This window comes from Leptosomus discolor, chromosome 18 (genome assembly GCF_034619465.1).
Source record: "Leptosomus discolor isolate bLepDis1 chromosome 18, bLepDis1.hap2, whole genome shotgun sequence".
Classification (NCBI taxonomy): Eukaryota; Metazoa; Chordata; class Aves; order Leptosomiformes; family Leptosomidae; genus Leptosomus; species Leptosomus discolor.
Genome location: NC_141408.1, coordinates 7,418,731 through 7,430,216, shown reverse-complemented (window position 1 = coordinate 7,430,216; position 11,486 = coordinate 7,418,731). Strand labels below are relative to the sequence as shown.

General features: G+C 61.3%; 1 protein-coding gene across 2 annotated transcripts; it reads right to left on the bottom strand.

The window, feature by feature from the left end:
- Nucleotides 1-3,513: 3,513 nt before the first annotated feature.
- LOC147414140 (coiled-coil domain-containing protein 183-like) lies at nucleotides 3,514-10,389 on the bottom strand. Of its 2 annotated transcripts, none has more exons than XM_086475232.1 (14): nucleotides 9,393-10,389; nucleotides 8,573-8,694; nucleotides 8,355-8,435; nucleotides 7,430-7,591; nucleotides 7,193-7,297; nucleotides 6,875-6,997; nucleotides 6,331-6,432; nucleotides 6,123-6,183; nucleotides 5,958-6,040; nucleotides 5,517-5,677; nucleotides 4,976-5,132; nucleotides 4,706-4,831; nucleotides 4,359-4,455; nucleotides 3,514-3,739 (listed from the first exon to the last, which is right to left on the bottom strand). In XM_086475232.1, exons 2-14 carry the CDS (start codon nucleotides 8,672-8,674, stop codon nucleotides 3,561-3,563), a joined length of 1,539 nt encoding a protein of 512 aa, XP_086331358.1. In that variant the 5' UTR covers nucleotides 8,675-8,694; nucleotides 9,393-10,389; the 3' UTR covers nucleotides 3,514-3,560. The 2 variants fall into 2 exon arrangements, with proteins under 2 accessions (XP_086331358.1, XP_086331357.1); XM_086475231.1 differs by lacking the exon at nucleotides 9,393-10,389 and adding an exon at nucleotides 8,787-8,956.
- Nucleotides 10,390-11,486: the final 1,097 nt, after the last annotated feature.

The following is an 11,486-nucleotide window of genomic DNA, read 5'->3' as shown; positions in this document are numbered from 1 at the left end:
TACAACACACATTTCATACAAAACACCACCACCATCAAGGAGAACGAGAGGATACTACCGGGTCTGAAATACAACGCACCTTCCCCCCGCCAGCCCTCCGCTCTTCCGCGCTCAGCTCTGCTCCCTCTTCCCCCCCAGCAGCACAGGGGGGGCAGGGAATGGGGGGCACAGCCCGGCCGGCACGAGGGGTCTCCCTGCTCCTTCCCCCTCAGGGAGAGGGGCCCTCGCCGCCCTCCCCTGCCCCCCCGGGGTCCCTCTCCCGGCAGACACTCCTCCACCCCCTGCCCCAACGCGAGTCCTTCCCGCGGGGCCGCAGCTCCCCAACCCGCCCAGCGCGGGGCCCTCCCGGGGCGCCTGCCGCCCTCCCACCGACGGCGGCTCCAGCGCGGGCGGAGTCGCGGCTGCTCCCGGGCCCGGGCCCTGCTCCTCCGGCCCGGGGCCCTCCGCGGGCTGCAGGGCGACCTCTGGGCCGCCGCTGGGCTCCAGGGGCTGCAGGGGCTCCGCCGCCATCTTAACCGCGGGCCGCAGGGGAACCCCTGCTCCGGCACAGCTCCCCCTCTGCTGCCTGCCTCCCGGACCGGGCTCCGCAGGGCTGGCTCTCTCCCATCCCCCCTTCTCTCACAACCCTCGCCAACACACACAGACAAAACCAAAGCCGACAATCAGCGCTTCGTTCCCTCTTCAACCGGGATTCGCAGAGGCGCCATCGGCCTGGTCCTTGCCCAGAGGCGGGTCCGAAATTGAAGCCGGGGGAGCTTCTCGGAGCCTCTTCCCAGGGGCTCCCTCCCCCACTAACCGAAACCGTGCCAAAACCCCACCAGACACCCAAACTACCACAGCAGCATTGAAACACGAGAAGATCAGCTTGGGGGCGAGAGAAAGCGTTTTAAGATGGATAAAAGGGTTCAAGAAGCTCTGTTCCACTGGCCCCGAGCAAAACTCAGGCTCTAGAGCGGCAACTCCTTCCAAAATATTCTAAAGAAACGTCGCGCAGCCTTGCACACGCTGTGTCAATAGGCTGCTGCAGAAATCAGCTTCCTGGAGGAAGCCTTGGACTAAGGATCTAGTCCCGCAGGCCCTCGGCACCTGACCTGTCAAACCTCCCTCCTCCAGCGGACTTCAACTCCCCCTGCTTAAATCCTACAAAATTCACACCCCCCTGCCCCCTGCTGCCCCCCCCGCCCAGTGCTGTGTGACTGATCCAGCCCAGCACAGGGTGAGGTGCCCGACGGCTCTCACTGGGCCCCCCCAAATCCGGCTGTGAACACACAGATCCCAGCACTGCCCAGCCCTGCTGTTCCTGGCCAGGGGTGGCAGCGAGCAGGGGGTGCACAGGAGCAGGGGCTGGCACTTTGGGAGGTCACCTGCACTCGTGCATGCCCGGCCCCAGCCCAGGGCAGCGTGTGGGGGTGATCCTGGGCCCCCTGCCGTGACAGCCAGCAGCAGCCATGGTGCGCATGGCCCAGGGCTGTACCTGTTACCCTGCACCCTGCGGGGCTGGGCTGTGGGGTGCAGGGGAAGCGCATCCCCAGGCATCCCAAGCCCTCAGAGCCCCCCCCCCCCGCCATCCTCCCATGGGCATCCCTGCCCCTGATCACCCTCAGCATCCTCCCCTGGCCCCCACCCCGGACACCCCATCTCGGCTCAGCAGCCCCCGTGCCATGGGTTCCAAAAGACCTTCCTCTAGTAAAGACTCAATAACGGGCTGTAATCCCTTTCTTCCTTCTTTTGAAACAGAGTATTGCTTTTTAGAGACTACTTGACCAGGCTGTTTCAAAGGAATCTGAAGGGGCTCCATATCTAATTTTCCATACTTCCCTGGGACTGCCCATACTTCCGGGTTTATTTTAGCATAATCTTTATCAGACAGTTTGCACAAAGTCACCCCAGTATTTGCTTCCTCATCATTCTTGATGATATTAATTTGCATTCCCAGTTTAGCCATTAAATCCCTCCCCTATGGACTGCAATCGCAATTAGGGACAAACAAAATTTCATGCATTTCAAATTTATCTCCTACCTCAATTAGCAGTGGCTGAATAATTCATACTTGTTCAGCCTCTCCCCTCACCCCTTGGATAGTCAAAAATCCCCCTGACAATTGTCCCCCCTTTGGAATAAAGTTCAAAGTGGATTGAGAGGCCCCCACGTCCACTAGGAAGTGCACTTCCTCTCGATCTGGACTCACCCTACAAGTTATCAAGGGCTCCAGGGTGGTGGGTCCCTGACACAATGGGAGCCCCTGACACCCCTAACAATCCATTGCCAATAACCGGTGGACTTCCTCCTCACAAGGGTCCGCCTGTCTCTGAGGGCACTCCTTTTTCCAATGCCCTTTCCTTTTTGCAGATAGCACACTGATTTCTTCCCAATTGACCCCTTGGTTTACCCCCGCGCTGAGGAAGACATGTTTTTGTTAAATGCTGGTGTTCCCCTCCGTTTTTCTGATCCTGGGAGTCCCTGCATTTTCACCCTTGGGGGTTGTAAAAACTGTGCCGTAACTTTCGCCTTTACCCTCATCTTTTCCTCATCCCTTCTTACATACACCTGCTGTGCCTTCTTAACGCATTCTTCCAAGGGCCTGCTCTGCCACTCCTCATCTTTCTGTATTCTCCTTCTTATGTCAGGCCAGGATTTGGGGACAAATTGCACCCTTAACAAGGTGTCAAAGGCTGGCCCCTCAGGGTCCCTCCCCCCTCGTTTTCTTAAGGCATCCCTAGTCCTTTCCAGCCAGTGGGAGAGACTCTCCTCTTTTCCTCGTTCTAAAGACATAGCTTTTAGCACATTGTAGGGTCTAGGAATTGCCGTTTTAACCGCCCTAACGAAGTAGGCGCGATGACCCCAGAGGCGGGCCAAAGTAACCCGATTATTGGGATCCCTGTTAGGGTCCACCTGAGGAATTGTCTCCTCAACTGTGAGTGCATTTGCGCCTCCTGCTGCCTATCCGTGTTCATCTTCCCACAACTGACGAGCTTTCTGTAAAATCATCTGTTTTTCTTACTGTCCCAATAGGATTCCCAGGAGGAAATCCCAGTCCTTCCAGGTAGAATCAGCATTCCCCAGGTACTCATCTATTTTCTCCCCTACTCCAATAGGATCATCCAGGTAGGGGGGTAATTCCTTCTTTAGACCTCTTCTGTCATGTGCTGTTAGAGGCACAATAACAAACCCAAAACCTCCCCCTTGTCCTCCTAGAGGGACCTGCCTCAAGGGCATTTGATGAACTTTTTCAGGCTGTGTTTTAGGTTCTCGAGGAGCCTCGTATTTGGTTCCTCTCCTAGTCGCAGAGGGAGAGATCGCGTTTGAATCATCCCCCTCTTTACTGCTATCACCTGGAGGGGCTGTTGGGGCCCCTCAAGAGCCTGAACCCAATGGCTCTCCCCAGCCCAGCCCCAGCTCTGCAGGGAGAGCGGCTGGGCGAGGGCAAGGGGCACGGGGCTGCCTCCAAACCCAGCTCAGCACCCCTCAGGCTTTGACCCCCATGCGTTCTAGGGGACAGAAGCGACCACAGGCTTGAGAGGAACCAAGAAGAGCTGCTGTATTCAACTGCTGGGAAAAGGCTACAACAGCCGGTCTGGTGCATCCGAAGCGTCAGCGGTGGGCCGGAGATCCACAAAGCTGCCCTGGTACCAGCCAATTCTTGTCACTTTGTTTGCTTTTATCAGTTGCAGCCCCTGCTTCTTGATGTCTTTCCTGGTGGGGACAACTTTCTTGCCTTTCTTGGGAAAATCAGAGGGGTCTGGAGGAGAGAGCGGAGAGGAACGGGCTGAGGAGGGTCTGCGGGGTCACCTCTGCTGTGCCCGTGTCCTCAGGGGAGAGGCAGCACGTTTTTGAGGGCCGAGGGCACCCCGGAGAGCCCTCGGGCACAGGCACTCCCCACTAGCTCTTCCAGCCCAGCATCCCAGGATGACCACCGCTGTGGCCCATCTCCCACACTGCTGAGGCTTCCCGTAAAGGTCTGGAGCTACAGGGTGGTGGCTAAAAAAAGAGGTGGTAAGCTGCCAAAAGCTCATGGTCTCCTCCAAGAGCAGCCACTAGGAGGAGGCCCCAGGCAGAGCCAAGCACTGCTTAGTCTTCACAACCAGGTGATCTGGGAGGTGAGGCTCTCCCTCCTTGCCCCACAGCATCTCTCCTTGTTCCTGCTGTGCTTCGATACTCGCCGCCCCACCGCCTGCCTTCCTTCTCCCACATCCCCACCTCAAATCACCACCCATGCCCTAAGCCTTGCAGACAGCCAAGGTCAGCCCCAAGGCCTGGAGGCAACTCCTGGCTTGGGGTCTGCCGGGACAATGGGAGGCAGGCAAGGACGCCCAGAAGGCCCAGCGGGCAGGGGCTGGGGCAGCTGCTGTGTCTCCTACCTTCCACCGTGCTGCTGCTCTCCTTCAAGGGGATTCTGACGTTCTGCGGATGGTTCACAGCTGCCTTCTCCAGGGCATTCTGCACCTTGACAAGAGCCTGGGAAAGAGGCCCGGGGTTAAGTGCTGAAAGGGAGGTGGGTGTCACAGGCCAAGCGGTTCTCCACCTCCATGTCCCCCTGGAGAAAACAGCCCCCAGTGCCCAGTGCCACCTGGGGCTGAGCTGCTCCATGGCTCTTCCCTGGGGCCACCTGCATCCTCCCAGCTGGGAGGACGGCTTGGGACGGGCCATCCGGGAGAGCCCCGGGGGTGTCCCCAAAGATCACAGCAGGGACGGAGCCCCCGCGCACCTTATTCTCCTGGTCCAGGCTGCGCATTTCGGGGGACAGGCTGGCCACCCGCTGCACCAGGTACTGCAGCTTCTGCTGGCACTGCTGGAGCTTCTCCTCCACGCTGCTGGCCTTGACAGAATCGTCCTGGAGTCGGAGAGAGAAGAACCACCGTGGTGGGGAAAATGAGCCCCTTGGGGTGACGTCGGCTGCACCAAGCGTCACTGCGCTGTGCTCTCGCGCCACCGAGCAGCGGCTGGGGCCGTGCTCACCCCAGCACGGTGCAAGTACCTGGCCAGGCACGGTGATCCCACGCAGATAGGCAAAGAGGCTCTCGACAGCATCTCCAATCTGGACCAGGACCTGCTGGTTCCTCAGCACCGGGCCTCGCAGCTGCTCCAGCCGAGCCTCTTCCTGCTGCAGGTGCATCCTCAGCTCCTCCAGCCTCCTGCAGCCAAACACACTCGCATCTGTACAACTGCATAGGCATGCCGAGATACCCCCAAATCTGCTGCAAAAGCTGCTCAGGTTGCCCCCGCCCCCAAGTGCGGAGCAGAGATGCTGCCTGCAACCCAGCTCCGTGCTGCTGGTACCACTTCCCACGCCAGGCAAGGAGCAAGGGTCCCCCTGCTGCCACAGCGGGAGCTTTGGGTGCCCTGCCAGGAGCAGAGCTGGGCGAGCACCCTGCCCAGAAAACCTCCCGGTGCAGGAGGGGTGGGCGGCTGCAGGGGGACGGAGGAAGGGGTGCCCTGTTGGGACACGCATGATGCACACATCCCCCACAAGGGTAGGGGCACGCTTGGCATGACTGCCCTGAGGCCAGCAACAGCACCTGTTGGTCTCGGCGGGCGGGCGAAACTTCAGCTTGGCCTGCTTCACCTCCAGCTCCTTCAGCTTCTCCTCCATCATGTGGCGCTTCTGCTCGCAGGCCTTGATGCGCTCCTGCATGACCGCTAAGGACGACTTCTGCGCCAGGAGCTTGCTGGGGATGTCCTGGACGGGGGAGAGCACAGGGACTCAGCCCGTGGCGCTCCGGCAGGGTACAGGACCCGGGCCGTGGCCTCGGGGAGGTGTCTGCACCACGGACCGCTGCAAGCTCATGGCTCATAGGGAGAAAAGCAGCTCCATCCCTGCCCGCGCAAGAGGCCTTAGGGGGGCTCCAGCAGCAGAGGAGAGCAGCTAACCCGGCCACAAAGCAAGGCCAGCAGAGAGGTCTCAAAACCCCAGGGCTCCAACAGCCCCGGGTTTTACGGGGGAGGGGTTTTTATGTTACCCTGAAGTGAGAGCACTCCACGGCAGCCTTGGCCTTCTCCAGCTTCTCGGACGCTGCCTGGAACTCGGTGGCCTCTTTGGCAGCTGGGGTGGGAGGGAAGCGTCAGGGAAAGATGCCTGCGGCTGCGCCTGCGTCCCACCCCTCCGCAGCCCTCCAGGCACTCACCCACCAGCGGGTCCTGCGTGTGCACGCTCGGCAAGCCCTTGGCAGGCTGGGACCTGGCTTGCTGCAAGGACATTCATCGTCACCCCCTGAGCTGCTGGCACCCTGGGGGAGCTGGCCCTGCAGCCCCCCACCAGCACCACAGGGGGCTCAGCACTAATGCCCGCCACCTGCCCACAGCCCTGCCTGCGCCGGGTCCCCCCCGGCTCACCGCTCTCAGATGCCTTTCGAGCTCGCTCTTCTGGGTAGCCAGGGAGCGGCACCAGAGCTCTCTCTCCGCCAGGAACTCGGCTTTCTTCTTGGCCATGTCCTTCTGGAGCAGATCAGAGAAGGGAGAAGTGCCTGGGATGTCCAGCGCCAAACACGACCCCTGCCCCGTGTAAACAGGCTGGGAAGGAAAGCGGGCCAGGAGGGCTGGAGGGTGCAGCACGCTGCTTCGCCATGGCTGGTGCTTCAGGCGGGCAGGTGCTTCAGGCAGGCTGTGCCCAGCCCCAGGGCAGCCTGGCCCAAGAACACGACTCGAGAGGAGCTCTGGAGGCACGTGGGTGCCCTGGGCAAACCCAGCTCGGTCTCTTTTGCTCTTTATTGCAGAAGACTGAGCAGCCCCAGCGCGTGGTGCCGTCTGTGGGCTCTGGACGGCTGGAAAGGGGTGCTGGGCACCCACGGGAGAAGGGGGTCCTGCCTGGAAAACTCCCCCCAAGGTGGAGCTGGGGACGCTGGGACATTGCTCCGGGAGGTGCCTTGGACCATCTCACCTTGGCTGCAATAGCGGCTTTCAGGGCATCCAAGGCCATGAGCTCCATGGTTTCCAGCTCCTCGTGGTACAGATCAGCTGTCTTGCTCAGGAGGTCCAGGTGCTGAGGCAGCTGGGCCAGCTCCTGGGGCACAGGGAGCCACAGCACATCAGCCCACTGAGCCCCAGGGGTCCCCCGCGCTCTGACAGGGAATGAACGGAGGGGAGCAGGAGGACCGCGCTGATCCGGGAGGGCGTCCCACCAGCACGGCCCCTTGGGCACCTCATTGCCTTTGCAGGGGGAGCAGGTGGGACGATGGCACGGTGAGGAGGAGCTCACCTTCCTCAGGGCATCCCGCACCACCAGGTACACAGAGGTCACCTTCTCTGCAGCCTGGACTTTGATCAGCATCTTCTCAATGCTGTTCCTCAGCTGGTGAACCACCTGGCGCAGAGATGGCGGGGGGGACGGACACAGGGTGAGCCCCTGTGCGGAGCCTGGTGCCCACCCGGGGCGTGCAGGGCTTAGATTAAAGACCCCGTGGGTGCTGCCACCCCAGGGAGGGGCCCTGGGTACCTGTGCCTGATGCCACCGGTTGTCCATCTCGGCATCCTGCAGCTGCTGCAACTTCTCCTGCAGCTCATCCCGGACTCGGCTCCGCTGCCTCAGCTGGTACAGCAGCATGTTGCAGGTGTTCACCTGCTCGTGGATTTGAGCCTGGAGCTTCTCCTGGGCCACCTGGGTGGGCATGCAAGGGTTCACCCGGCTGGAAGTAGGGCTTGCTGGGCACCCACGGGAGAAGGGGGTCCTGCCTGGAAAACTCCCCCCAAGGTGGAGCTGGGGACGCTGGGACATTGCTCCGGGACATCGTCACTGCCTTGGCAGGACGGGCTCTGGCAGAGCTTTGCTCTGGGGGGCTGCTTGGGCTAAGGCAGAGGCAGGTGTCTGCTGATGGCACTGGCGGGTCAGGCTTAGGGACCCTGCATAACGCAGACCCGGGGCTGGGCATCCATAGAACCGGTCAGTGCCCCAGATGTGGAGGCTGGCGGAGAGCGGAGGCACCGCTCTCTGCCTGCAAGAGGCCCCTGGGCAAAGGCAGCTCCGCGGGGCCAGCGCCTCTCTCTCTCGAGGCTTAGAATAAGCAGGTCACCACGTTGGGACAGGCGGCAAAGGGCAGAGACAGCACCTGTCTCCCAGGGGTGCAGCTGGACCCTGTAGGAACCCAGGCAGCCCCGGGGACGCGCAGGGTGGGAGGGCCAGGAGCTCTGCTGGGGCAAAGCATCTGCGCAGGGAGCTAAAGGAGGACCTGCACGGATGGGTGCAGCGGTGGAAAGGGACCCCGTGGGACCACACGTGAACACCCCGTGTCTCGCTGTACCAGCCCTGTGGGGCTGTCCTGGGGCCAGCACCAGGCCCCTCTGCCCTGCCCCCTGTTCTTCTGAGCGTCCCCGGAGCCCCAGCCCCCTGGGAGCAGCCCCTGCCCTCCGGACCCTGCTGTTACCTCCAGCGTTTTCCCGGCCAAAGCGATGCCCAAGGGTTTCTGCGCTCCGAAAGCCTCAGAGGCGGCAAGTGGCTTCCACGCCTGTGGGCAGGAGAGAGCTCTCTTGAACTGTGGCGACAGTCGCACCCTATCGCTGCCCTCCCGAGAGGCGCGGCGGAGGAGCTGGCTCTGCAGGGCCAGCACCAGGCAGGGGTAGAGCAGGTGGGATGGGCTGGTACCTTCTGGGCAGCGCTCAGGGCACGGATGTCCTGCTGCACCGCCTCACGCAGCGGGGGAAGCCGCTCTCTCTTCTGACGGAGCTTCTCCTCACAGGACAGCATAAAAATCTTCCTGCCTTGCTCTGGAGGACACAAAGGTGCTGTTGGTACCATGCAGGACGACGTGGGGACCAGGAGCCCCCGGGCCGTCCCCCCGAAGCCCAAGGGGCAGCACCTTGCAAGGCGAGGGTGGCGCGCAGCCCCTGGGCCTGCTGGCTGAGCATTGCCTTCCGGCCCTGCATGGTGCTGCTCCTGCTGTGTGCGTGGCAGCTGTCGCAGCTCCACTGCCCGACGGGGACGCCGTGACTGCTGGAGAGGTCACGGCCGCTGGACACGTCGCTGGGCGGCGACCACATGTCACTGACACCCAACACACGTGTCACAGCCACCCACGGAATCGTTGCCATGGCACCTCCAAGGGCTGCACGCCACACCCCTCCTGATGGGCCGTTGCCTCCCGCGCGCCCATCGCTGCCCACAGCCCCTTCCTCTCCGCTTCTGCGGGCAACACGTTCATTAAGAAGCAATTCCTGGGCTCTCTCTCCGGGAGCCGAAGGCAGGGCGGGCAGCGGGGATCCCACCTCGGTTTCCCATCCCTGCGGCTACAGCAGGCGCAAGCTGCCCAGCCCAGGGAGCCCTCCAAGCCCCACCAGAAACTGGGTGAGGACAGTTACAGGCAAAACACGTGTCCACGTAGACCCAAACACACTACCAGCCCTCTCGGCAAGCTGCTGGCTTGTTTCAAATGGCAAGAGCAGTCTCTTACTACCTGGACACGTACCTTCAGAAATTCCAGGGAGTTAGTCAGCACTAACGGTTGGGCAGGGAGTTACGCTGCTGTGGAAATGGGCAAGGACAAAGCAGCTACCGATGCTGCTACTGACTTTGGTGCTTCCCATACGTTCCTGCTGAACTACAAACATGACAAGAAACACAAGCATGTACGCTTCTTTCTTGACAAATAGAGCCAAGCTCCTTCTACCAGAGAAAACTCTTCACACTGGGGTTGCAGAAGACGGCTTTATAAGGAAATTGCCTTCCGAGCACCAAGCTCCTAAATCACCTTGGGTTAAGTTTCTCTAAGTCAAGACCTTTAACCTACAGCCATCCTATTGTGCTCTAGGTGTCGAACATGGAAAACACAGAAATCCTTGGACTGTCAAATCAAGTATTAGTGACACAGTATCATCTGAGGCTCTTACTCAGGCTCTCATTTGCAGATTCACTAATTGCACGTCAGCGCTAGGTGCCAGTGACCAGCTAAATATCAACATTAGCAGCACGAAGAGACGGCCACTTGGAAAACAAGGGGTTAAGGGCTGGTACAGACGAGGGATCTTGCCAATCTGTCCATGGACATAGAGATCTCCACCTGGGGCAAATACAGTTACCACGCCAGTAAACTTTCCTAGGCAGCTGTCCCTACCCAGCTGGCTCCAAAAGCCCCCTGCAGCCGTTCACTCACCCCTAGTCTGTCCCCTCAGGGTTGGGGAGGAGAAAATGCAACCGAAAGGGCTTGAGGGTCGAGACAAAGGACAGGGAGGGCTCACCCACCAGTTACGGCCACCAGCAAAAGACAGGCTCCACTTGGGGATAACAACACACATTTCATACAAAACAACCACCACCATCAAGGAGAACGAGAGATACAACCGGGTCTGAAATACAACGCACCTTCCCCCCGCCAGCCCTCCGCTCTTCCCGCGCTCAGCTCTGCTCCCTCTTCCCCCCCAGCAGCACAGGGGGGGCAGGGAATGGGGGGCACAGCCCGGCCGGCACGAGGGGTCTCCCTGCTCCTTCCCCCTCAGGGAGAGGGGCCCTCGCCGCCCTCCCCTGCCCCCCCGGGGTCCCTCTCCCGGCAGACACTCCTCCACCCCCTGCCCCAACGCGAGTCCTTCCCGCGGGGCCGCAGCTCCCCAACCCGCCCCAGCGCGGGGCCCTCCCGGGGCTGCCGCCCTCCCACCGACGGGCGGCTCCAGCGCGGGCGGAGTCGCGGCTGCTCCGGGCCCGGGCCCTGCTCCTCCGGCCCGGGGCCCTCCGCGGGCTGCAGGGCGACCTCTGGGCCGCCGCTGGGCTCCAGGGGCTGCAGGGGCTCCGCCGCCATCTTAACCGCGGGCCGCAGGGGAACCCCTGCTCCGGCACAGCTCCCCCTCTGCTGCCTCCCGGACCGGGGCTCCGCAGGGCTGGCTCTCTCCCATCCCCCTTCTCTCACACCCTCGCCAACACACACAGACAAAACCAAAGCCGACAATCAGCGGCTTCTTTCCCTCTTCAACCGGGATTCGCAGAGGCGCCATCGGCCTGGCCTTGCCCAGAGGCGGGTCCGAAATTGGAGTCGGGGGAGCTTCTCGGAGCCTCTTCCAGGGGCTCCCTCCCCCACTACCGAAACCGTGCCAAAACCCCACCAGACACCAAACTACCACAGCAGCATTGAAACACCGAGGAAGATCAGCTTGGGGGCGAGAGAAAGCGTTTTAAGATGGATAAAAGGGTTCAAGAAGCTCTCTTCCACTGGCCCTGAGCAAAACTCAGGCTCTAGAGCGGCAACTCCTTCCAAAATATTCCTAAAGAAACGTCGCGCAGCCTTGCACACGCTGGTGTCAATAGGCTGCTGCAGAAATCAGCTTCCTGGAGGAAGCCTTGGACTAAGGATCTAGTCCCGCAGGCCCTCGGCACCTGACCTGTCAAACCTCCCTCCTCCAGCGGACTTCAACTCCCCCTGCTTAAATCCTACAAAATTCACACCCCCCTGCCCCCTGCTGCCCCCCCCGCCCAGTGCTGTGTGACTGATCCAGCCCAGCACAGGGTGAGGTGCCCGACGGCTCTCACTGGGCCCCCCCAAATCCGGCTGTGAACACACAGATCCCAGCACTGC